The sequence below is a fragment of the Ursus arctos genome, unplaced genomic scaffold, assembly GCF_023065955.2.
Source record: "Ursus arctos isolate Adak ecotype North America unplaced genomic scaffold, UrsArc2.0 scaffold_39, whole genome shotgun sequence".
Taxonomy (NCBI): Eukaryota; Metazoa; Chordata; class Mammalia; order Carnivora; family Ursidae; genus Ursus; species Ursus arctos.
In genome coordinates this window covers 1,175,323-1,203,210 of record NW_026623055.1, presented here as the reverse complement: position 1 = coordinate 1,203,210, position 27,888 = coordinate 1,175,323, and the positions used below count along the sequence as shown (strand labels likewise).

General features: G+C 42.3%; 1 gene segment (V, D, J or C); it reads right to left on the bottom strand.

The window, feature by feature from the left end:
* Positions 1–23,308: 23,308 nt before the first annotated feature.
* On the bottom strand, positions 23,309–27,258 carry LOC125282392 (immunoglobulin lambda variable 1-40-like). The segment is given in 3 exon segments: positions 23,309–23,328; positions 26,770–27,063; positions 27,177–27,258. Coding segments are annotated over 3 exon segments (372 nt in total).
* Positions 27,259–27,888: the final 630 nt, after the last annotated feature.

The following is a 27,888-nucleotide window of genomic DNA, read 5'->3' as shown; positions in this document are numbered from 1 at the left end:
GTATCTGGAGGCTAATCATGTCCTTTCCTTCTGTCCTCACAGCAACCCATGGAATCCAGTCCATGGTACGGTAGCCTTCCCCAAGGATGAAGTCCATAATTTTTTCTTGTCCTGTATCCTAATGTCAAGTACTTAATTCACAACTTCTCTCAAATCAACTCAGAACTCAAACCATAAAAAGGTCCACAAGCAGAAATCATATGCTTTGCCTTAGATCTATGCCTCTTTATGGGATTTCTATTGAGGTGAATTCACCCATTCATTCAACAAACTGGTGTGAATCTGTTCTTGTTGTCAGGCTGGGTTTTGATCTTTGTAGATACAGTAATAACACACACACAAGAAGAAAAAAAAACATTCAAGTGTAAGACACACAGTGAAGACTGTCACAAAGAAATGTCTCCAAGTGGTTAATGCCACCCAACCAGTGACCACCTTGGGAATCTGGGACCCATAGCTAGCTTCTGAGTGGCCCTCACCTCCTACAGAGTGCAGGAAGCTTGGTAGGAGAAGGAAGGGAAGAATGAAGGGGGTTAAACAGAAGGGAGAATGAACCTTGAGAGACTATGGACTCTGGGAAAAAAACTAAGAGCTTCAGAGGGGAGAGGGGTGGGGGACTGGGATAGGCTGGTGATGGGTGTTAAGGAGGGCATGTATTGCATGGTGCACTGGGTGTTATACGCAAACAATGAATCATGGAATGCTACATCAAAAACTAAGGGTATACTGTATGGTGACTAACATAACTTAATAAAAAATTATTATTAAAAAAAAAGAATGTCAACACTGAAATTTACCATGCTCTGTCCACAGCCTGAGCTGGGTATTCATATCTCCCTGCCCTATTCCAGGTGCCTGAGCGCAGGGAGCCAGCCGTGGTCACCTGATGTTGGTTCCCAACCCTGTTGGGAGCCTTCCAGGTATGATCTGAAACTGGGCCCTGTTCTCAGAGGGTAAAAAGAGACTGAAGGATGTGGAATGTCACTCTAGGTTAGTAGGTGACAGTTTTAATGAACAAAGGAGACTTATGTAATGAGGTTTGGCTTAGGTGGCAACAAAATGGATGGATCCTTGAACCAGGTTACCACATTTTAAATGTTCACAAAGACCCCTTAACTGGGTTCAGGTATGTATACGGTCAGGGTGTTGTCAGCACCACATCACTCTCTCAAGGTTATGTCCTTGGAGCAGCTTCTGGGAGTGGGAAGAGAAGCAGAACACAAATTTCATGGACAAGGGAAGGGTGAGGAGCCTTTGAGAGCCCAGGTCCAGCTCATGGGTGAATTCGCAGACACATCATTTGGATGACATTCTCAGCACATGGAAAAGCAGAGCTCCTCCTGTGATTTCTCCACCACTTTCCCATTTTAAATCCTTACTAGGAATTTCTTATTAGGGCTGCAGTTGGGAGGCAGGTGATAAGCTGTTGGAGGGAATGGGACAGGGATAAGGAATGGACACAGTGGCCACTAACCTCATGTGACCTGTGACTACATCAAGGAGAGAGAAGAGGACCCATACCATGGTGGAAACACAAGCAAGATGAAAATAGGTTATCAAACTAAAAATGTGGCTGAAGGAAGGATATGACACTGTCAAATTATTTGGTACCAGGAAACCTAGGGGTCTATTGAAGAACTGAGAATAGAAGTCACCCCCTGAACCACCTGAGGGGTGATATATCACCAGGCGCAGAGAATGGAGGGAGATTTTGCCTCACTTCCCTGTGGGTCTGAGCACTGTATCAGCATTAACACTATCTTGGCATATATGACAGTAATAGTCACCTCATCCTCATGATGGAGTCCAGAGATATCAGAATACCTGAATTGGTGAAGAATCTTTGGCTCAAAAAAAAGGGGGGGGGAGACTCAGGATCCCTAGTGTGAATGTCAGGAGAAACCAGGGATGACTTCCTGGCTTCTGCTAGTTCCAGTACGTGTGCGCGCATGCATGCCACGTGCGTACACACGCACACACCACACACACACACACACACACACACACACACACACACACACACAAATTTATCAGCAATGGAGTCACTTCTCAGGATGCAAATGCAGTGTGGCAGATTCTTCAAGGGATGCACAGAGGAGGACGACTGAGTCAGCACAGAATGGGAAAGGGAAACTGCAAACTCAGACACTTACAGATTATGGGGCAGGGATAGAGGTGAAGCTCTTTGGGGGCCTGGACCAAAGTCATAGACATAGGCTCAGGGGATGACCCAGATGTCCGAATTTGATCCTCATCTAAGCAGTAAAGGGGAACACAAGAAGGGAAGGAGTCCACACAATGGCTGGACATAACCGTGCTAAGACATGATGGCTGGAGCTGGGCTGCCCCAGGTATCTATAATCTCCTTCAATGGTCTCTGGAAGGATGGGCTATTTCTACAAATGTGTTTTCACTGCTGGTGATGTCTACTCCATCCTGAGAACCAGTGGAGGTATGCACTTGGCTTTTAGACAGAGGGGGCTGTTGGGTGTGTCTCAGAGTGTGTCCCCTGAGAGTGACTAGGGAGGAAGCAGCTGCTGGGAACTTCCACAGACCTGTGAGCAGGAGAATCTGCCCAGCCTAGAGTGGGCACAGCTGCTGGGCCGCATCACCAGTCACAGACCCACATGACCCAGCCCTCAGGATTTTGGGTGATTTGGGGGTAGAAGTCACCCCCCTGTAAAGACACTAGGAAAGACCCACAGTGTCTCCTGCTGTCCATTATCCAAACTTTACTGTCTCATTGGGTGTAATGTGTTGAGGACAGTGCACTGACAGCCTGCTCACTGTCCGTCCTCAAGCACCCATGGGCCACAGCCTCTGCTCTGCCCCCCAGTTAACTGGGAATTCCTAGAGTACCAGGAGGAAGAACTGTGGAAATATGACCCTGTGCAGGGTGAGGGAGTGGGAATGCAGGGAGGTAGGAACGGGGAAGGCTAGGAGCAAATGCCTGATCCCCTCCTTTAGCAGGGCAACACGAGGGGTCACTGGTGACCTGGCCGGAATGCAGTCCACATATATTGATGCAGGACAGTGAAAGTAAATCATTCCCAGAAGAAGGGCAAAGTTCTTAGTAGCAGTAGCAGAATGTGCAGATGTTCAGACACAAGATAACAGACACTGATGACAGGAAGGAAAATGCTATGGGGTGGCCACTGCATGGAAAATGCTGGACAGTGAGGCTATTCATGGATAGATAGCAAGAAATATGTTTTTATATTGAAGCGATTTCAAGCTATTTTTGAGAGTTTTATTGAGGTATAAGTGACTTAGAATCAACTGCACATATTTAAATGTTTCAACTTGATAACATTTTGAGATGTGTACAGACACATGAAACGATCCCCAGAGTCAAGTTGATGATGTAAGACCAAGGCAGGCCACCTCAAGATGGGCATCTTTGCCATGAACATTATTTTGAGTTAAAAGTGTTCACAACTCAACCAATCCAGCAAAATCTTTTTATAGCCCCCTCCATTGTCTGCCTGTATCAAGAACAGAACTATTAGCAGATAATTCTCATTACCTAAGAAACTTATCTATGTAACAGGGAAACATTTACTTTCCATACATTTCCATTCCAGAAATGTATGTAAATGTATGGAAAACACCTTCCTACTGATGGTCTTCCTCCCCTTTGGATCCCCAGATCCCTTTCCCTGTTCTTTGTTCAGGATGTCAGATAAGCTTCCTGTTGGATGACTATCTTTGGAATTTCAAGTGTGTGTGGTTTCCCCATCAGCATGAAACTAAATTTGACAATGTCCTGTTAATCTGTCTCATGTCAGTTTGATTCTTAGTCCAGCACATAGGACCTTGAAGGGACAAGGAAATTCTTCCTCCCTGACAGATGGCAAGTGACCAGGCCACTTGTACTTGGTTCGACACAGCTTGAATCAGATGAAGCAGCTGAGATCCTGGGACATCTGACATACAGTGGGCAAAAAGTAAGATTTCTTACCATGTTAGCCCCCAAGAATCTCGGTCTGTGGTGTCCAATGGAGCAAGGGTTCTGAGAGGCCTTTCTCTCTCTCTCTAAATATAGAGTAACAGGAGAAAATATTATGGCCTAGTTCCTTGGCCTTAGCAACTCTTGATAAAAAAGTAATACAGTAATTTTGGCTATAGATCCATTTCCTCCAGAGCTGGCCTTTGTTTTCCTTTGTGTCTTTAGTAGTGTTGTCCTAGAAATGAATTACCATGGGGCAGACGGTAGACAAAGGTCCTAGAAGCCTTCTGTTGGAGTCAGCCCCATGAATTGGTTAGTCCACAGTTCTCACCCAAACAGGATCTGTTTGGATAACCTCTCATTCAGGTTTCAGGCTGTTGCTAAGAGACATCTTGGAAGTCAAAGTGAAAAATTGGTGGCACAGGTTAAGCACTTAAACGCCGTTATAATTCTCACTTCTAGAAGACTCAATCCACAGGCTAAATTGGCCAGGGAAGAGGTTAGATTGATACTTGGCCATTAGCCAACCTCAAGAAGACTTCAGTGCAATGAGGTACATTGTAAATCACCACATAGTACCCAACCCTATGGTATCCCTCTTAGGTATTAGTGGCTGCAAGAGACTTAAGGCTTAGCCAGGAAAAAAGAAAAGATGATGATTTTTCTTTCTGCTTGGCTTTGTGACCAGTGAGAATGGGCTTTCTGTTCTCTACATCTTGAAGGTGTACGTACTGGGATGAATGTTGGTGTCCAATAAAAGAGACTAGGAATCTCTCTCTCTGCTGTGCCGGCACTCAGGAGAGTTTGTCATATGAGTTTGCAGCCCATGGGAACCTTTCACCATCTCAACCTTCATTGCTTGTTTCTGCTAGATAGATCCATTCCTATATTGCCTACCTAGTGTCACAGAGTAGTGGTTCTGCATCTGGAGTAGTCTCATGATTTTGGAGACTGGAGACACCATTTTCACTACACCACACTTACCCTTTGTGCAACAGAGGCTTTTGCTTCCACAGACTAATTTTGGAGTAAAGTTTTGGTTCATGGAGGCTGCATCACCTCTGCCCTTTCTGGCCACCTCTTCTATCTTTAGTTAAGCCATTAAAAGTGTTATTGTTTTGAGTCACTATTGATAGATCCTACTCCTGAATGGCCAGCTGATGGAGCCTTTAACTTGGTTATATTTAAAAGCCAAAATGCATTTTACAGAACTCTCAATTTTTTTATTAGTATAATGGCTAGCCTTAGCAACTCCCTGAAAAATTTAAGAAAAGGGGGGAATGCAGAAATTAAGCTTAGGACAAAAATGAATGCTCCCATTCAATGTAAATTCTCCTTATTAAAATCCAGCCTTATCTGCCTATTATATTTCCCCTTACCCTACAAGATTTACAGGGAGCACTCAGTCCTAATCTCTAAATTCAAAGAATACAGGTTTCTCCTATTAATACTAAAAGCCAGGAAATAAATTTAACAGAAGTATCTGAAAGTGGGAATAAGGCTTCCTTTGCTCCTTTCAGGGCTCTGTAATCAGCCTCTGTCAGCCTCAGACAATAATATTCAATGTCCAGTGGTGATGTATCCTAGACCTTGAAGCACATAATTTTTTTTTTCCCACCTTGAATAACAGCTGATGTTTTTAATTATAAAACCCTTTTACCCACATTTTCAAAAGATTCTCCAATTTAGAGAGTAACTAAAAAGGTGAATTGATTATATATACAGCTATCAGTTCAAAAAGGGAGCAGTGGACTGAGGCATAAAGGCAGTGAGGAAGGTGGCTCCCACTGAGACTCCCAAGAGACCTTGAGTGACTGAGTCAGGACTGAGTGACAGGGAATGGGGGCTCCACACCATCCTGGCTTGTGGGGACCTTCATGTCAGAAGGTAGTGTGACTTTGTTTTAGACCAGAAAAACTTCTCGTGATGGGCAGTTCTGAGGAGGTGTCTTGGGAGAGGCCTGGCGACCTGCACAGCTTCCTCTGACTGTCCCCAGCTCCCACCTTCTCAAGGAAAACATTCAGAAATGTGTACCGTTTTCTACTTCTCTCTCTCTCTCTCTCTTTCTCTCATACACACACACACACACACACACACACACACACACACACACACACGTAGAGTTGTTTGCTAAATCAGCTGTGATGGGCATGTGTACTATATTATTTCTTACTGCAAATGACCCCAACTTTATTGTAAATGTTGGAACTGCCTCATTTTTGTCCTAAAATGTTCATTTATTCCATGAATTTTGTGTATGGTTACTTCCCTTCAGGTGGGAAATTGTTGTTGGGGAGGAAGATCTTCCTCTGCCCTATGGTCCTTCCAGCTGGACTTAGAATCAAATGGGCATGAGACAGATTGGCAGGAGAAAATCACATTTAATAGATACATGTACACACAGATATGAGATTCCAAAGACACTGAAGCCACGGAAACTTCTATGAGCTAAGGAGAGGGGGATGGTCTGAGGACACAAAGGGGAGAAAGCTCATTAGCGAGAAGGTAGGAGGAGGTGTTTGGAAAAAACAAGGTTGCCTTCAGATGCAGAGAGTTGCCTTAGGTAAAGGGGAGTGTGTTAATAGCACTGTTTCTGGAACAGGCTGCAGAATGTAAATTTAAGCAGTTGAGGGGGAGACAGATAGCTTTTCCTGCATCTGCTGAGTTTTGATTAATTTTAACTTAAAATAATCTTTATGCCAAAGTGGCTCATCCCGGGACAGCCTACCCTGGGCCTCTCCAGTCCTTTCTTCTGAAACTCCTCTCAAGTTTTCATACATTAATAATTGAGTTGAGGGGCACCTGGCTGTCTCAGTAGCAGAGCACGGGACTCTTGATTTGGGGTCATGAGGTCAAGCCTCATGTTAGGCTTAGAGTAAAACAACAACAACACAAAAGTTGAGCTGATAAATTGTTTCCTCTCTTTGAACCAGTCTTAGTCTGACAGTAGGTCATTCAGTTAAACTCATTTCAGGGCGTAGTGATATAGACACATTTTCAATGTTAAGCCTTTGGTTCAAGGAATCAGGTATTAAACAAGAGGTGTTTTAAGGAAACAAAAGGAAAACAGTGGTTAAATATTAGATCAAATATAATCAGTTTTTGAGTTCTGAGGATAGTCAGTGGAGAAGACGTCTAGATGTCAATCTTGAGGCATCTTTAGATAGGGTGACAGCAGACTGTGACAATCTGACAGATTTTCCTGGTTTCTAGTTCAAATGTGTCTGGGGATCTCTGAAGGGCCCACAGAGCAACAGGCATGAAGACTGTCAATGCATGAGCTGTTCTGATTTCTCTGAAGTTTACTTCAAGCTATTCATATTTAGTTTACAGGGCTTCAGGAAAAAAGGGCCATTTTAGTTCTCAAATGAATTCATCTCGGAAAGGTGGGAGCAAAAAAAAAAAAAACCATTAAAACAAAAAGCAAAAAACATTAGTTTGGAGGATTGCTGTCAGACGCTAGAAAAAAAAATCAGGATCTAGTCCAGGTTATAATAAACCTTATTAGAATCTAACATTCACTCGGGTTTGCTATTGAAACTTTTTTTTTCTCTATGTAACCATCCTCATTTTCCCCAAAGATAGCCAAATTAACATGTGTTTGAAATATAAGTCTAGCCTTAACAGCTTGGCCTCATTATTTACATAAGCACAACAGGAATAGTGATTGGCCATATATGTTCAGGTAAATCTGCTTTGCTGGAAATTTTCTTAACAAATTTCTAGATTGAATTCCTAATAGCCTTAAGACCAGAAACCAAGCCAAAACATGCACTAATATTTGCCAGACTTTGCCTGCCATACCTATAGATTTGGTGAATTCCTCTTTTCTAAGGTCCCGTTCTATCCTAAGGTTCCTGCCAGGAAGTGATCTTCTTTACTCACCTGGTAAGGCTGCAGAAAACACTGTAAGCAAGGTATTAGGCCAACATCTCCATGGGGCTCTATCAGCTCCCTAAAGTTGGTATGGGTATGCCAAAAGGAAGAGAAAATGCTTTATATATGTGTGAAGATAACCCACTTTTCACAACATTCTCATTACTAGAATAAAAGACAAACAGACTAACTTGAGGCCACAGGACAAAATTCAACATGTGACTTCTTCAGAGAAGCAGGTCCTACAGGGCCATGGTCCTTCACTTGGGGCGTGGCGGGGGGGTTGACCTCAGGGCCAGGAATGTTGTGGTACCGGGGACTGCTGGATTGGGGAGTTCTGGCTTGGAGTGAGTGTAAGGGGTGGTGGCTTGGGCAGGGAGGGAACCCACCCAGGGACTCAGTTGGCAAGCGTCTGCACCAGACCTGGCCCCATAGGGAGGCAGCCTTGTGGTTGTCATCACTATGGTTACACAGTGATGCTGCACCCTGGGCAATAAGCACTAAGCCTCCACCTCCTCCCAGCAGACTGGTCACTCACGAAGTGCCAAAAGGGCCCTGGAGCAACAGTACTTGGTCCTCTTAGGGATAATAACAGCACTTGCAGTGGAAATAATTGATTGGGGCCCCAAAGACCCAATATGAATAAAATACTGGAACCAAGACCTCCTGCAACGAAGGTGACATGTGAATTCCAACCAGCACTGGAGTCATTTGCTTCACCCAACTCTCCTGACTCCTATCCCCCAAACAAGAAGTATGTCTGCATTTGGGGAACTGCTCCACATCAGAGTACGTCCTTTGATGGACATCAGTACATGGACATTGGATGTCTGCTTGATCTCTTGGAAGTTTGAGATGGGCCGTTTCTTTTCTCTCCACTTCCAGATCCTTACTGTGGTGTGCAGAGCCCTCCATTAAGTAGATTAGTAGGGAGATTCATGAAGATAAGTTGAGTTCTGATGAAGAATCCAAAGTATTAGGATTTTGAGCAAAGTATTTATTTGATGTAATGAAGTTATCTTTTCAGTGATTAGGTCTCACTCAGGCTTTAGAATCTTAAGATTCCAGAAATGGACCCTCAACTCTATGGTCAACTAATCTTTGACAAAGCAGGAAAAACATCCAATGGAAAAAATAAGTCTTTTCAATAAATGGTGCTGGGCAAATTGGACAGCTATAAACTGAAGAACAAACTTGACCACTCTCTCACACCATACACAAAGATAAACTCCAAATGGATGAAAGACTTCAATGTGAGACAGGAATCCATCAAAATCCTAGAGGAGAGCATAGCATTAACATCTTCGGCATTAGCCACAGCAACCTCTTTCATGACATGTCTCCAAAGGCAAGGGAAACAAAAGAAAAAATGAACTTTTGGGACTTCATCAAGATAACAAGCTTCCGCACAGCAAAGGAAACGGTCAACAAAACAAAAGAGGCAACCCATGGAATGGGAGAAGATATTTGCAAATGACACTTCAGATAAAGGGCTAGTATCCAAGATCTCTAAAGAACTTCTCAAACTCACCACCAAAAAACCAAATAATCAAATAAAAAAATGGGCAGAAGATACAAGCAGTCACTTTTCCAATGAAGACATACAAACGGCTAACAGACACATGAAAAAGTGTTCAACATCATTGGCCATCAGGGAAATTCAAATCAAAAACCACATTGAGATACCACTTTATGCCAGTTAGAATGGCAAAAATTGACAAGCCAAAAACAACAATTGCTGGAGACGATGTGGAGAAAGGGGATCCCTCCCACACTGTTGGTGGGAATGCAAGTTGGTACAGCCACTCTGGAAAACAGTGTGGAGGTCCCTTAAAAAGTTAAAAATTGAGCTACCCTATGATCCAGCCATTGCACTGCTGGGTGTTTACCCCAAAGATATAGACGTAGTGAAGAGAAGGGCCATATGCACCCCAATGTTCATAGCAGCAATGTCCATAATAGCTAAATCGTGGAAGGAGCCGAGATGCCCTTCAACAGATGACTGGATTAAGAAGTTGTGGTCCATATATACAATGGAATATTACTCAGCTATCAGAAAGAATGAATTCTCAACATTTGCTGCAACATGGACGGCACTGGAGGAGATAATGCTAAGTGAAATAAGTCAAGCAGAGAAAGACAACTATCATATGATTTCTCTCATCTATGGAACATAAGAACTAGGATGATCAGTAGGGGAAGAAAGGGATAAAGAAAGGGGGGGTAATCAGAAGCGGGAATGAAGCATGAGAGACTATGGACTATGAGAAACAAACTGAGGGCCTCAGAGGGGAGGGGGTGGGGGAATGGGATAGACTGGTGATGGGTAGTAAGGAGGGCACGTATTGCATGGTGCACTGGGTGTTATACGCAACTAATGAATCATCGAGCCTTACATCGGAAACCGGGGATGTACTGTATGGTGACTAACATAATATAATAAAAAATCATTAAAAAAAAAAGACAACCACATTGAGATACCACCTTATGCCAGTTAGAATGGCAAAAATTGACAAGGCAAGAAACAACAAATTTTGGAGAGGATGGGGAGAAAGTGGATCCCTCTTACACTTCTGGTGGGAATACAAGTTTGTACAGCCACTTTGGAAAACAGTGTGGAGGTTCCTCAAAAAATTAAAAACAGTGAGGTGCCTGGGTGGCGCAGTCGTTAAGCATCTGCCTTCAGCTCAGGGCATGATCCCAGCGTTCTGGGATCGAGCCCCACATCAGGCTCCTCCGCTAGGAGCCTGCTTCTTCCTCTCCCACTCCCCCTGCTTGTGTTCCCTCTCTCGCTGGCTGTCTTTGTCAAATAAATAAGTAAAATCTTTTAAAAAATTAAAAATAGAGCCACCCTATGACCCAGCGATTGCACTATTTACCCCAAAGATACAGTGTGGTGAAAAGAAGGGCCATATGCACCCCAATGTTCATAGCAGTAATGTCCACAATAGCTAAACTGTGTGGAAGGAGCCAATATGCCCTTCAACAGAAAAATGGATAAAGATGTGGTCCATATATACAATGGAATATTACTCAGCCATCAGAAAGGATGATTTCACAACATTTAGAGAGGATAGCGGTGGGGGGATGGGCTAGCCCAGTGAAGGTATTAAGAAGGGCACATATTGCATGGGGCATTGGATGTGATATGCAAACAATGAATCATGGAACACTACATCAAAAGCTAATGATGTACTGTATGGTGACTAACATAACATCATCATCATCATCATCATAGTAAATGCAAACTAAAAAAAAAAGAATCTTAAGGCTAGAAGAGAGAGAATTTAATTGAGTTAAATCAAGCCTTTAAAGAAATTAGCAAGGCCAAAGGGAAATCAGTGCCTGAATAAAAACTTACAAATTGGAAACAGAGCTGTACCACTTAAATTTTGAAGCATATCATAGATGCTTTCACATTTTTTTCAATTTCTTTGTGTTTTATAGTGTGTGGCAAGGCCAAAACCATTATAATGAATGCATTAAATGTATATAAGCGGAAGACAATGCCTCCAGAAAGTTCAGATATGGAATTATTAATAAAATATAAACAGAATTAAGTTTTTAAATAAACCTTATTTTAGACAGTTTTATATTTACAGAAAAATTGTGAAAATAGTACAGAGAATTCTATGTTATCAATGTTCTGCACTTACCCCTATTGTTAACATCTTTAGTATGGCATGTTTGTTACAATTCACAAACTCATATTGATGCGTTTGTAATGAAAGGCCATAGTCTATTACAATTTCCTTAGATTTACCCATTTACACATTCCTATTCGGGGATCCCATCTGGAACACCATGTTACATTTACTAGTCTTGTCTCTGCCGGCTCCTCTCGCTCAGGGAAGTAAGAGTATTTCTAAAAGGGAACTTCTACAACAAAGTAACAAACAGCTCCAAAAACCTGCAGTTCAATCATCCTTACTGATGAAACACTGCATACTGTTGCTGTGGACATTTGTGGACAAACTTGGGTTTTGTTTTGAGTACCTGTTTTCAGTTCTTTGGGGCACCTATGTAGAAGTGGAGTTGCTGAATCACAGAGAAATTCTGTGTTTACCTTATTGAGGACTCACCAACCTGTTTCTAGCATCATCTGCACCATTTCCTATCCCCACCAGCATTGATGAGAGCTCCACCTTCTCTACATGTTTGTGAAAACTTCTTATTTTTCATGTTGTTGTTGTTGTTACTGTTGCTGTTAGTGCACTCCTAGCGGGTATTAAGTGCATCTCACTGTGGTTTTGATTTGCATGTCAATGGCTATTGGTGTTGAGCATCTTTCCTTGTGCTTCTTGACTACTGTAAATCTTTGGTGAAATGTCTATACAAGTCATTTTACAATTTTTTAACTAGGATATCTTTCTGTTATTGAGTTGTGAGAGTTACTAAAGCATACTGGATACTTGACTGATAACAAATAATACGAATTACAAATGTTTCCTCCAATTATATGTGTTGTATTTTGTCTTTCTTGATAGTGTACAAAAATACTAAATTTGGAGAATTCAAATTGATGAACCCCCCCCCTTTTTGCTGGTGCTTTTGATGTGATATGTAAAGAATCCATTGTCACGTCCAAAATCATGGAGATTTACTTCTATGTTTTCTTCTGTGACTTTTATAGTTGTGGCTCTTAAATTTAGATCTTTGATCTATTTTCCATTCTTTTTTCGTATATAGTATTTGGGGAGGGTCTGATTTCATTCTTTTGTGTGTGGGTATCTAGTTGCTCCAGGACTATCTTTTGGAGAGACCAGCTTTTCCACATTAAATTCTCTTAGCACCCTTTTGAAAATTAATTGACCATAGATGAGAGATTTATTTCTGGATGCTCAAATATGTTTAATTTATCCGTATGTCCATCCATAGGCCAGGACCACACTCTGGATTACTGTAGCTTTGTAAGTAAGTTTTAGTGAGTTTTGAAGTCTGGAACTGTGAGGCCTACAAGTTTGTTCTTCAGGTGTGTTTGCATGTTCTCAGTCCCTGTAATTCCACTAAATTGTAAGATCATCTTTGTGCAAAAAAGACATTTGGGGTTTGATAGAGATTAGATTTAATCTGTTGATTACTATAGAGTGTGGAGTCTTCCTAACTATTTCGTTCTTTATTTTTTGCTAAGTCAAATAAGTTTTAAAAAAATATTAAATACTAACCATACTTTTGTCTTATTACAGAAAAACTATAATAATAAATACGGGTTTTTTAGTAAACCTGGTTTGTGCTTTATTGAAATATGGTGTTACGTTTCTAAAAACTGTGAAATGCATTCATAAATTTGCTAATCCAAAGACTACTGGCATAACAAACAGTTCATAATTGCTTACTACTCAGTTTTCACCAGAAAATAACGTTTCTAAGAGTTAAGAATTCTAATAAATATAAATTAGACTGCTAGAAATGATGAACACAATTCTGGGTGCCAGGAAAGTAAGATATCTGGATTTTGGGGGACAAAAAAATATGAGGAATGTGAATACATATTTTGTTGAGGGAAAAGAAATATAAATGTTGCAGTACGCTTTTGGAAAAGGAATCTGGAAAGGAAAATTTTGTGTGATCAATACTGGTTAAAATTATGATAAATATAAGTAAATGAGTTTTAATATCAAAATATGTGAATGCAAAGTTAAAATTCCGTTTTCTATTTGTTAAAAGAATAAACTTTTCTTCAACTATTGTTCTGCATTTTAAAAAATGTTTTTATTCACTTTTAAAGTTATCAGCCTAGAACACAAGTATTCTGTTTTGCCAAAATATTTCCTATGTTTATAAGGACCTTGATTAATTTTAAAAACTTGACATTTTAAAGATTTATTCATTTATTTGAGGGAGAGAGAGGACAGAGAGAGAGAGAGAGCATGAGTGGGAATGGGAGTGGCAGAGGGAGAGGGAGAGAGAATCTCAATCAGAATCTGCCCTGAACATGGAGCCCAAAGAGGGGCTCAATCTCATGACCACGAGATCCAAGCTGATCCAAAACCAAGAGTCAGACACTTAACCAACTGCCCCACACAGATGTTCCCAAAAACTTGATTTTTAATATTAAAAAGAACTCTACATCTTGCTTACAACTATGTAACTTAGTGTATTTGCCTTTGGTATATGTTTGTGTCGTGTGTCACAGGAATAACCGCATTTCCTTGTCAATGGCATCGTAAAGAACTCTAATCCCATCTTTAGCCATGGCCACGCTCATGTCTCGCCACATACAGTTACCATCTTAATCCGATGCTACTGCAAATGTGTTTTAACTTCAAGGATACTCATGAGGAGAACTTCTGACAAACCTGTTTCTGATACCTTTAAGATAGTCAAACTAAAGTAAACATGTTCAGAACTGACAGAAAAAGTGGATTCAACAAGAACAAAACGAATAACATGAAGCAGTGTACAGAGGTGGAGGGGTGGTTATAATCGTTGACTTTTTGTTTGAAAATTGCTGACTTTTCGAAATATATTCTTTCTTCATATTTAAGGAAACTTCTCTTTTGCTAACTCATCTATAACAACTTGATGAAATACACCTTTGTGAACAAATTAAGTTGTTTATCTTTTCTCCATAACTGATCCCCCCACAACTCAGTCAGTGAGTGTTCTTGTATTTTTATGGTGATATATGTATTAGCATAAGTACAGTAAGAGTCTGTTTTCCTTGTAACAGCATATAATTAGAAACATTGGCTATATTATCAGTATTTTGACTAGAACGTCATTTGAAAGAGATATGCAGATGCACAATCTCAGATATGACCAGGCAGCATTATGGAACTAACACTGACTTTAGAGAACTAATGCAGCCTTTTGGAAATACCAGCCTGTTACTTGCTTCCATAGTTTTCAACAGCTCTAATAAGTGAGTCAAGAAAGTCACTTCCTGGCAGGAAATGTCCGGAACCTTGGGATATTTGGGGTACCTCAAGAAGAGAGGAATTTACCCAAGTCTACAGGTATTGCAGGAAAAGTCTAATGGCAAGTATTTGGCACAAGTGTTGGCTCGGCTTCTGTCCTGAAGGGTTGTTAAATGCTCAATCTAGAGGTTTCTTATAAAAGTTCCACCAAGCCATATTTTAAAGAGCCTATGTGATCAACTACTCTTCTTGCTGCACTTATGTAAATAATCAGACCAAGTTATTTTTGAAACTAGACTTATTTTGCAGACAAATTAATTTGGAATATTTAGTAGAAGCGTGGATGATTGTAGAGGGGAAAAAATATGATGTCTCGATAACACACCTGAGTAAATGTCTGATTCCAATCCTGTGCTTTATAACCTGGACTAGATCCTAATTTTCTCTAGCTTCTAAAAAGTCTGGTCTCCAAACTAGCATGTTGACTTTTCTCCCACCTTTCTGAGTTAGACTCAAACTGGACTTTTTCCTGAAGTCCTGAAAAGTAAATACGAACAGCCTGAGGTAAACTTTAGAAAAATCACCAGAGCTGCTCACATAGCGACGGTCTCATGCCTGTTGCTCTGTGGACCACTCAGGGATCACCAGACACATTTGAACTACAAACCAGGGAAGTCTGTCAGATTATCACAGTCTTCTGCCACTCTATCTGAAGATGATTTGAACTTGATATCTAGAAATCTTCTCCACTGGCTAGTCTCAGAATTCAGGAACTGCTTTATAATTTGATCCAATCATTAACCATTATTTGTATTTGTTTCCATAGAAATGCCTCTTGTTTAATACCTGATTTCTTGAACCATAGGCTTTACTTTGGGAACACACCTGTACCACCCCCCATACACAAGTGAGTTTACTAAACTAGCCTATTGTCAGGAGGGTTTAAACAAAACTGAACCATCTACCAGCCCAATTTTGACATGTGTAACTTTGAGAAGTTTCAGAGGAGGGAAGGAACTGGCCAAGGATAGGCTGCCCCAAGAATGGCCACATTGGCGTGAAAATTATTTTAAGTTAAAAATAATTGAAACTCAACAGATTTAGGAAAAGCTCTATACCTCCCCCAAAACTGCCTGCTTGTACCTGGAAGTGGGCCATTAACAAGGGGTCCTCTTCCTCTAAGACACTTATCTGTTTAGCAGGGCAACCTTTGTTTTCCAAACATTTCCTCTCATCTTCCTGTTTATGTTCTTTCTCCTAGTTAATCCTGGGACCCCTACTGTATCCTTCACTCAAATAAGACTCATGTTGCCTGTCTTTGGAATTCTCCATGTCTGTGTAGATTCCCCTTATGTAGGCTACTAAATTTTATTTTCTCCTCTTAATCTGACAAATGTCAATTTGATTCTTATTCCAGCTAGAAAGACCTTGAATAGTACAGGAAATACTCTCTCCTTAGCAACAGGCCAAGGTGAAGTTTCATCAAGTGTCAGACAAGAGTATGCAGAGATGTGAATTCTTAGGACTCCTGATGAAAAGACCCCTAGGTTAGGGGCTGATCCTATTTTCTGGAAATATAAGGTAGAAGTCATCCTGCATCAGAGATGGGTCCTCACACTCTCCCAGCTGGTGGATCCTCCTTCTAACACAATTCCCAAGCCCCCCCCACCTCTTTCCCTTCATTTCCATCCCCCTCCTCAGTCCCAGCTTCCACCAAGTCATGAGGACATTGATATACCTCTGCCCTCCACCCTATGTACAGAACTCCTAGTCTGGCTGGGGCACAGTCCACAGCCCCTGCCAGGTCACACCTTCATGCCCTTCTCCTCCTTCATTATCAGTACAGAATGAGAATGTTTTTACCAGACATCAGATTCTGGGGTTCCCTGTTAACCCCTCCATTGCTGCAGCACCACCCCAAAACCTCACTCCTTTTCATGCTCCTGGGACACAACTTTCCTTTACAACATGTTTACATTGTGTCCTCTATCTTCCCCCAGACACTGTCAGTTCCCTGAGCATGGGGACACTTCCTATCATGTCCATCTGTGTCCCATATCCCTAGAGTAACATGTGGCACATATTAGGTGTTCAGTAATTAGTGTGGATACATATTATCTAGACTGTGTTATATTCTTAGTCAGAAACGGCTGAACTCTGTCTCTGTTTCTGTCCTGACCTATCATAGACTCTGTCCCCGGCAGTCTGCTCCTGGCACCCAGGATTGTCTCCTTAATTAATATCAGAAAATCCCAAAATGCATTCCTTCAAAAGACAGACTTGGGGGGCTGAAATAAGAGAATGTGAATGGTTTTATAGTCAAAGTTCACTGAGATTGGTCTCAGACTATAGTTTAGAACAAACAAAGTAAACAGCTGATTTGGAGTGGAAGCTGCAAGGGACCTCTATTGATGGGGGAAGAGCAGGTTTTTGCCTCACTTCCCCACAGACCTGGAGCACTGTGTGAGCACTGAGCCTATTGTCCCATGTTGCACAGTAATAATCAACTTTGTCCTCAGCCTGGAGCCCAGTGATGGTGAGGGTGGAAGAATTGCAAGACCTGGAGCTAGACAACCTATCGGGAACTCCTGAGTGTCAACTGCTAGTACTATAGATGACAATTTAGGGGCTGTTTCTGGTAGCTGTTAAATCCAACCCAAATAACCATGCCCAATGTTGAAGCTGCTTCTAGTGCAGGAGATGGAAACCCTCAGGACCAGGGACCCAGGCATGGAAGGTGGCTGAGTCAGCACAGACTGGGCCCAGGACCCTGCAAGTGGGAAAAGCACAGAGAAGGTGACGCTAGGGTCTTGAGGCAAGAGGAGGAAGCTGGGCCCTGTGTCCTCCCAGGGTCCCTTTCCCTGCCACCACATCCAGTCATCTGTGCAGTGAATGAGGAGGATGAGGATGAGAGGGGACCAGGCCATGGTGGAGGTCATCACCTATCCTGACTTCTGTGGCCCCACAGCTGAGCAGAGCCTCCCCTAATCTCTCAAATCCCCCTTCGTCCTCTGAGAGAGGGAGGGCTTATCCATGCAAATGAGACCCCAGCTCTCTGACCCTTCATTGGCCCTGGGCCAGGTTCTTCTATCTAAGGAAGTTGGGTGTGAGAAGGGATGGGATCTGAGCACCACTGACACTCAGATACAGGCCATAGGTGCCCCCTAGTGTCCAGACATGGTGACCAGAGCCCATCAGACACATCTGCCTCCCCACTGCTTTGTCCACTCTTCCTTGCATTAGGTCAGGCCATGTGTCCCTATCTGCTGCCTCCCATTAGTTCAGAGCTCAATTTATGCTCTACTAAGTGTCCCCAGTGTGAGTCTACCCATGCACCCCTTGGTTGAGATGGTGTGTCTCTTATACAAATTCTTCTTGTATCAGGATCAAACCCAGAGCACTGACAGGTCCCAATGGACACTTGCCTACTTTTTTGCAGGATTCAGGGACTTTCTTCCTATCTTCCATCTCCCTGGTTTCCAGTCTTACCTTCCTCTGAGGTTCCCACAGTACTGAGGAGATGGGGAGTTCCTCACCCCTTGTTGTAGTTAGAAGCCCTCATGTGCATTTCTTGAAGTGTTACACACTGAAAGTCTTTGTCATCTGTCCCTCCTCACTCTTCCCACCTGCTCAGAACAATAGTTCACTACACACTGTGGGCATTGATTCCCTCCCAGGATCTATTTTCCCAGCACACAGACACAAGTCCGAAGGAGCCCTGCCACATGAGGCTGTGTGTGGCACTGACCTCAGAGTACAAGTGGCAAACATGCTGGAAATTCTAGGAAGAAAGTAATGAAGGCTACAGATGCTCTGACAGGGACCTAGTGGGAGTTTATATTTTAGTCACCACTTAGCCAACCGTGTACTTAAAATGAATGTGTGTTATTTATACAAAATTCCTTTCAGTAAGATTGATTTATACTTTAACAATGTCATTGTGAAGATGCAGGTACAATCAGTAGTGTCCTTTCTCCAGATATGTGCTTCTTGCAGAGAGAACACAGGTCGAAATAGTGGTTAAAAACATGGATGGAAAACAATGGAACAGGAATGTCTTCTGCTCTTAGTAGAAGAAGGGTTTATATACTTTTTTCTAAAATCACTTGTTTGAACTGGGTGTCTGGTCTTCCAGGTAGGAAAGGACAACGTGGTGCCCAGTGAAACCCCTCAAGGGGACTGTTCCTATGACCTCAAAGCTATACTACTGACAAAACTGCCAAACACAGACAGAGCTTCCAGGACAAAAGGATTTGGGGTCAGACCATGCTCAGGGATGGGCACACCTATAGTCCCTGCAACTTGTGTCTAGCTTATTCAGGATAGAACAGTTATTCATTCATCAATCCATGACTAGAGGAATGAATTCTTACTCTCTAGGACCAACTAGAGCACAAATTTCTGTCAAAGGTCCTACATTTCCGAGGGGAGGGAGGTGGGGGAATGGAATAGGCCGGTGATGGGTATTAAGGAGGGCACGTATTGCATAGTGCACTGGGTGTTATACGCAACTAATGAATCATGGAACTTTACGTCAAAAACCAGGGATGTACTGTATGGTGACTAACATAATATAATAAAAAAATATTATTATAAAAAAACAGAATGTACCTCAAAAAAAAAAGGTCCTACATTTCAGTGGTGGGGAGGTGGAGATAAGGACAGCGTCCCTGAGGTCACATGATCTGTTGCCCTATGTTGGAAGAGATGACTTTCCATCAGAGTGCAGCCTGGCCGGAGGTATTACTGGAGTGACTGAGGGAGTGATATCCCAGCCCTAAGAGCACAGCGTCTCTTGTCCCCATGGGTCTTGAGACCCAGGGGAGCAGCACTGAGGCTCCTGTCCCAGTATCAATGCAGTGATCAGCCTCAGGCACTGACTAGGGCCCAGAGGTGGTGGGAGGCTGAGCTGCCCACAGGGACAAAGACCCACCCTGGGATTCCTGAGCATCAGCCTTTTCCCAGGAGAACAGTCATTCAGGACATACCCTGTCTGCCACAGTGACAGGACCCCAGTCACGCTACATGTCACCAGTGTTTTCTGCTGATGAAAATTCTGCCTTCTAGAGATTGTGACACTGAGGACTGCTGGGTGAGCACAGGTTGACCATGTCTTCTGGAAGGACAGAGAAGCCCTGACACTTGAATCCGGGATGTTAGTCACTCAGAGAGAGGATAGAGGGGTGTGTGTGTGTGTGTGTGTGTGCGCGCGTGCTTCTGTGACCAAAAGTGAAGCTAAGAGGTCCCTTGTTCCTCATATGGCATTTAAACACCCTGAGGTATTTCTCTATGGTAATTCTCTTTGAAAACTTCTATGGTCCTGGATCCTGATTTAGAGGTAAGCATCTCAAAGGTTTTTAATGGAATAGGATCTATTTAGCCTGCAAGTACTCATTTGAGAGCAAACCTATTAATTCACTGAATCAGGAGTTCAGATCTTGTTGAGTGACAAGAAATCTGTCATTTTTTTTTCTCTGCAAGCACAAGACCTACAGCTGCAGTGTCTTGAGGTCTCAGGGAACTCAGGGCTGGGGGTGAGCATACCGTCCCCTCCTTTCTGCCCCCACATCCCAGCTAGAACCACAGTCTCCTGTATCCCTGGTGTCTAACAGGGAGAGAGAGGAAGATAGTGCTGATGTATTTTTGTGAACAAACACAACAGCCTGGGACTTTAGGTACTGTAGAAAAATTTTCTGTGCTGCATCTTCTATCCAGAGAATTCTTAGGAACCAGAATCTGGAGCATAAGAAAGATAATGTCATATCTTAAAATATGCAGGTGATCCTTTGTGGATTCCTTCAAGAGTCCCCAAGGAGGGAGGCAAGATGATGGAAGAGTAGGGGAACTCATTTCATCTGTCCCCTGAATTAAGATAGATAACTATCAAATTATTCTGAACACCTATGAATTCAACCTGAAATGTAAGAAAAGAACTGCTGGAATTCTACAAATAGAAAAGTGACCATTTTTGCAAGGTAGTAGGTATGGAGAAGTGACTATGAGGGGATATATCAGAAGATAATCGGTGGGGGGGGGGCGCTCTGTAAGCCTGCTACCAGAAAGAGATATAGCCCCAGAGTGCAATATCCGAACCTTTAGAAATCTCCAGTGAGAGACATCCCTGTCTGAAAGGTGCTCAGGTGGTGAAGTGGGACAGAATTCTAGGTGAGACAGTGTGGTCTCAGGATCCTTTGGGTCACAGAAAGAACAGGAGTGCCTGAGCCAGCAGAGTTCCCACACATTGGAGTAGGGAAACCAGTCAGGGTCAGCAAGCCTGGGAGGGGGCTCTCACCTTAGTTCGCCATTAACCACTAACCACAGCACAATCTGGTGACAGCTATCTTGTGGGGGCCTGCAAAGGACAGAATAGGAGCAGCCCTCCACCTTCCTCTTGAAGGGGTGGCACAGGACCATGCACAACCAGGCAACCGCTCGCAGTGTGGGGGCACTGCAAGGGATAGGAAAACAGTAGCCCTCTGCCTTCTACCAAGAGGATTGGTGCAAGGGCAAGAAAGGAGTCTGCAGAATTTGGAAGACATAAAAGTGAGGACAGCTTGTCCCTGAGGGTTTTCTGAAGAGAGGAGGGCACAGTCTCTCAGCTAAGGGGCTAAGATCAGGGCACAGCCATTTTTGTTTTCATCCTACAGAGAGGCACAGAAGGCCTGCAGGGAACAAAAGTCACATTGAGCAACCAGTAGCAGCTCATTCTAAGCCCAGCCCCCTGGCAAAGTGTGGTGCAACTCTGCCCAGGAAAAGACACTTGAGAGTCAGCGCATCAGGCCCCTCCCCCAAAGAGCAGCTGGAAGAACAGGCTAACACCAAGTTTAAAGAACACACAGGACTGCAAAACTCCAGCACTATTGGAAAATAATATATAGAATTCAAGGTTTTCTTCTCATGATTCATTTATCTTTCAGTTTAAAAGTTGCCTTTTCTTTTTTTTTCTTTTCAACTACTTTTTTAAATCAACACTTCGTTTTTATTTCTTTTTTTAACTTTCATTTTTTACATTTACATTTTATAGATATATTCTTCATTTTGGCTTCTTTTCACTGTGATATCTCTCTCTCTATATATATATATCTATATATAGATATAGATATATAGATATATATTTTATTTCTTTACAACTTTGGAATTTAGTGTTTTCCAAGAAACAAACCAAAATACACCCAGGACCAAGTGGATCACTCTGATTTCTCCACCAGGGAAATTATGTTCTCTCTTTATAATCCCTCCTTTTTTGGGGGGGCTGGTTTCTGGCCTCTTTGGATTTGTCGTGTGTATTTCACTTGGGTCATGATTTTTTTATTATTTTGGTCATTTGTTCACCCATTCTTCTCTGGGCAAAATGACTAGAAGTGAGAATTCACAACAAAAGAAATAATAAGAGGTAATACTCTCTGCCACAGATCTAATCAATATGGAGATAGTAAAATGTCAGAGCTGGGATTCAGGATAACAATTATAAAATTAGCAGCTGGGAGTTTTAAATAAGAATAAAAGCATTAAAAAAAGCATGAAAGACACTAGAGAATCTCTTAGTGCAGAAAAGAAATCTAATCAGACCAAAACTAAGAATGCTTTAACTGAGATGCAGTCTAAATTGGATGCTCTAACAGCTAGGATAAATAAGACAGAAGAGAAAGTAAGTGACATAGAAGACAAGTTGATGTAAAGGATAGAAGTTGAGGAAAAGAGAGAAAAACAACCAAGGTACCATGAGGGGAGGCTTTGAGAAATCAACAATGCCATAAAATGAAACAAGATTAGAATTATTGGAGTTCCTGAGGGAGAAGAAAGAGCGCGAGAGAGAGCCAGAAGGTATATTTGAGGAACTCATAGCTGAGAAATTCCCTAATCTGGGAAAGGAAACAGGCATTCAATTCCAAGAGGTAGAGAGGACCCCTCTCAAAATCAATAAAAATAGATCAACACCCAGACATATAATAGTGAAACATGCAAATTTTAAAGGTAAAGAGAAAATCCTGAAAGCAGTTGGAGACAAGAGGTTCTTTGGCTGCAAGGGTAGAACATTAGAGTGTCAGCAGACATATCCACAGAGACCTTGCAGATCAGAAAAGGCTGACATGATATATTCAGGGTACTAAATGAGAAAACATGTAGCCGAGAATACTTTATCCAGCAAGGCTGTAATTCAGAATGGAAGATGGGATAAAGAGTTTCCAGTACAGACAGAAACTGAAAGAATATGTGACCACTAAGCCAGACCTGCAAGAAATATTAAGGGTGATCCTGTAAACAAAGTGAGAGCCCAAAAGTAACATAAACCAGAAAGAAACAGAGACAATCTACAGAAACAGGGACTTTACAGGTAATACATGGCACTAAATTCATATCTTTTAAAAGTTACTTGGAATGTAAATGGGGGTAATGCTCCAATCAAAAGACACAGGGTATTAGATTGCATTAAAAAGCATGACCTATCCATATGCTGTCTACAAGAAACTCATTTTAGACCTAAAGACACCTCCAGCTTGAATGTGAGGAGGTGGAGAACCATTTATCATGCTAATGGACATCAAAAGAAAGCTGGGGAAAATCCTCATATCACACAAATTAGATTTTAAGCCAAATCCTGTAGAAAGGGTGAAGAGGGACACTATATCATACTTAATGTGTCTGTCCAATAAGAATATCTAAAAATTATAAATATTTAAGCTCCTAACCTGGGAAGAGCCAAGTATATAAACCAAGTAATAACCAAAGTAAATTTAAAAAAAAACCACATTGACAATAATACAATAATAGTGGGGGACTTCAACAACTCACTCACAGCAATGGACAGATCATATAAACAGAAGATCAGCAAGGAAACAAGGGCTTTGAATGACACATTGGACCAGATGAACTTCACAGATAGACACAGAGCATTCCATCCTAAAACAACAGAATCCACATTCTTCTCAAGTGCACATGGAACATTCTCCAGAATAGATCATATACTAGGTCACAAATCAGGTCTCAATGGATACCAAAAGATTAGGATTATTCCCTGCATATTTTCAGACCATAATGCTTTGAAAATTGAACTCAATCACAAGAGGAAATTGGAAGGAACTCCAACACTTAGAGATTAAAGAGCATCCTACTAAAGAATGAGTGGGCCAACCAGTTAATTAAAGAAGAGTTTAAAAAATCATGGGAACTAATGAAAACAAAAATACACCTGTTCAAAACTTTTGGGATACAGCAAAGGTATCTCCTAAGAGAGATGTATATAGCAATACAAGTTTCTCTCAAAAAATTAGAAAAATCTCAAATACATAAGCTAACATTACACATATAGGAGCTGGAGAAAGAACAGCAAATAAAGCCTAAACCAAGCTGGAGAAGAGATATAATAAACATCATAGCAGAAGTGGATGAAATAGAAACCAGAACAGTAGAACAGATCAATGAAATTAGAAGCTAGTTCTTTGAAAGAATAAGATCAATAAACCCCCAGCCAGACTTATCAAAAAGAAAAGAGAGAGAGAGAAACCAAATAAATAAAATCAATGAGAGAGGAGAGATTGTGACCAACACCAAGGAATTAGAAATAATTTTAAGAACATATTATGAGCGTCTATATGCCAACAAATTAGGCAATCTGGTAGAAATGCACACATTCCTGGAAACTTATACACTGTGAAAACTTAAACAGGAATAAATGGAAAACTTGAACAGACCTATATCCAGCAAAGAAATTGAAACTGTAATCAAAAATCTCCCAACAAGCATGAGTCCAGAGCCAGAAGGCTTCCCAGGGGAATTCTACCAAACATTTGAGGAAAAGAACTAATAACTTATTCTTTTTTTTTTCTGGTTTGAGTCTTTTATTTATTTTATGTTTTATTATTATGTTCAATTAGCCAACATATAGTAAATCATTAGTTTTTGATATAGTGTTTAACCATTCACTAGTTTCATATAATACCCAGTGCTCCTCACCACACATATTCTTTTGAAGCTGTTTCAAACAATAGAAATGGAAGGAAAATTTCCAGACTCATTCTATGAGGACAGCATTACCTTGTCTCCAAGACCAGAGAAAGACCGATCAAAAAGGAGAATTACAGACCAATTTCCCTGATGAACATGGATACCAAAATTCTCACCAAGATACTAGCCAATAGATCCAACAGTACAGTAAAAGGACTATTCACCACAACCAAGTGGGATTTATTCCTGCGCTGCAGGGGTAGTTCAACATTTACAAACCAGTGTGCACATCTACCTACACCTGGTAAATTAATTACTGAAAAAGGAAAATCACAGGCCAATATAATGAAATATTGATGCAAATATTCTTTTTTTTTTTTAAGATTTTATTTATTTATTCAACAGAGAGAGAGACAGCCAGCGAGAGAGGGGAACACAAGCAGGGGGAGTGGGAGAGGAAGAAGCAGGCTCATAGCGGGAGAGCCTGATGTGGGGCTCGATCCCATAACACCGGGATCACGCCCTGAGCCGAAGGCAGACGCTTAACCGCTGTGCCACCCAGGCGCCCCTGATGCAAATATTCTAAATAAGTTATCAGCAGAGATGGCAATATCCGATTAATATATTGATACACCATGACCATATGTGATTTCTTCTAAGAATACAAGTTGTGTCCAAATTAATAAACCCTTTAATATAAGACATCATATTAATAGATCACTAATAAAAATTATACTATCTCAACAGATCTTCAAATATCCTTTGACCAAATTGCAAGTAAAGTCCTAATAAAAACCACATAAAATAGAAACAGACCAAATCTATTTATAACATGGTAACACACTCTATGTCATACACGTATGAGTCAGTCCCACAGCCGGGAAATCAGATAATGGGGTGAGGAGGGGGGATATTTCCCCAAGATCAGGAATAGGTGAATGTAACCTTAAATCCATCACTGCTTCACATCATTCTGCAAGTATTGGACAATGCAACTTAACAAGAAAAATCGCTGGTTAGATATTATCACTGATGAAAATAAACAGGTATTCATTCCAAAAGATCCAAATGGATGATATGGCCTAAGATACACCAGTGCTGGTGCAAAAGTGACAGAAGAAATTTCCCAATAAGCAAAAAGAATAGGAATTGCTAGTGGGATCTAAAGAGAAAATGGCACAACACTGGAGACTTCTAGGAATAGGTAAATGACCAAAGATGGGGACACCTGATTCTACAGATTCCAGGTATGAGAAGAGCACTGTGGAAGTGTCATCTCTAGTCCATGAACTCCAGTGCAAAGAAACACTGTGTTCCAACCTGATGGGGGAAAAGACATTTCTGTGTCCTTTGACATCATTTGTCTGGGATGGGGCTCTTGTGAGTGACTTTGGAGATAGAAGGGAAAGAGGAACCCTCATTCCCAGACAGTGACCCTGCATGGACCTGAAGCCATGGTAGCAGCAGGAACAGCAGAAACAGAAGCCACAGGCTGTGGCTAAGCAGTGCTGGGATGACCCTCCCGGCAGATGAGAAAGAGGTTCTGGTCTCAATTTCCACAAACCTGGGACTTGGATGAGCCCTGACATGCTGTCACAAGAGGGGCAATGAAGACCAACTTCAGACCTCAGGCCAGTGATGGTCTGGGAGCCAGAGCTGTCAGATGGAGCCAGAGAATGGATCAAGGTCCCCAGAGGGTCTAACCATCATAATAGATGATGATTTGGGGGTCCATTCTCAGGAGCTGTTGATACCAGAACACATATTGGACAGTCCTGATGAGTCCTGACTCAGACACTGCTGGATTCTGTGTCCTTGCTTCTTCTCTGATCTGTCATTGAATCTGTCCCAAGTGCAACCTGTTACTGGCACCCAGGAATTTCTGCTCAATTTGAGAAAATCACTTAAATTCTTGCTGCCAAAGATGGGTTTTGGGAGCAAAATTTAAGACATGTGGAAAGACTTTGTAAGCAAATCTCCTTAAAGTGGGTCTCAGACACCATTTTATACCAAACGAACAGGAAAGCTGCTGAGTTGTCCAAGAAGAGGGCCGTGATGGGAGCTCCACTGCTGTGGGGAAGTAGATTTTTGTCTCACTTCCCCACAGGCCTGGAGCACTGTGTCGTTCTGTGAGGTTACTATCAAATGACTGGCAATAATAATCAGCTTCATCCTCAGCCTGGAGCCCAGTGATAGTCAGGAAGGCTGAACTGCCAGACTTGGTGCCAGAGAATCGATCTGGGACCCCAGAGGGTCTGTTACCATCATAACCGACGAGGAGTTCCGGTGTCATTCCTGGGAGCTGTTGGTACCAATTTACACCATAACCACCTCCAATGTTGGAGCTGCTTCCAGTGCAGGAGATGGTGACCCTCTGGCCCAGGGCACCAGACAAGGAGGGTGGCTGAGTCAAGACAGACTGGGCCCAGGACCCTGCAAGTGGAAGAGACACAGAGAGGGTGATGCTGAGATCTACGGACAAGAGGAGGAGCAAGGTCACCACATGTCTATGCAGGGCCCCTTCCCCTGTCCCTGCATCCAGTCACCTGTGCAGTGAATGAGGAGGGTGAAGAGGAGAGGGGACCAGGCCATGGTGGAGACCATCACCAGTCCTGCCCTCTGTGGCCCCTCAGCTGAGCAGAGTCTCCCCTAATCTCTCAAATCCCCTCTTCATTCTCTGAGAGGGGGAGGGCCCATCCATGCAAATGAGACCTCAGCTCTCTGACCCCTCATGGGCCCTGGGTCAGGTCCCTCTGCCTGAGGATGTCAGGGGGTGGGCACAGGAGTATCTGTGTGTGGCCAGGGGGTGGAAAGGTCCCAGCTGTGAGTTCTGAGCAGTGGCAGAGCAGTGGCAGGTGGCAGGTCCCTGCTCAGATAAACAGTTAACCCTTAGAAATGGGTCCTGAGTGTAACCTCGAGTCTACACCCAGATATGGCATTGTGTGAAATGGTGAACAGAGCACATCAGAGATACCTCCTGCCTCCCCACTGCTCTGTCCACTGTTCCTTGCATTAGGGGAAGGACAGGTGTCCCTTTATGTGGCCTCCCTTAACCTTAGGAGAGACCATATGTTCTACTCGGAGTCTTCAGTGTGAGTCTGTCCACAGCTCCCTTGTCTGTTCATGGGTCGGGACTGAGGTGGTGTCTCTACACAAATTCCTCTTTGGTTACTGCTAAGTCCAGAGCAGTGACGGATCCCCATGGACACATGGCCCCTTCTGTGTAAGATGCCGCATTCTTTCCTCTCATGTGACCCC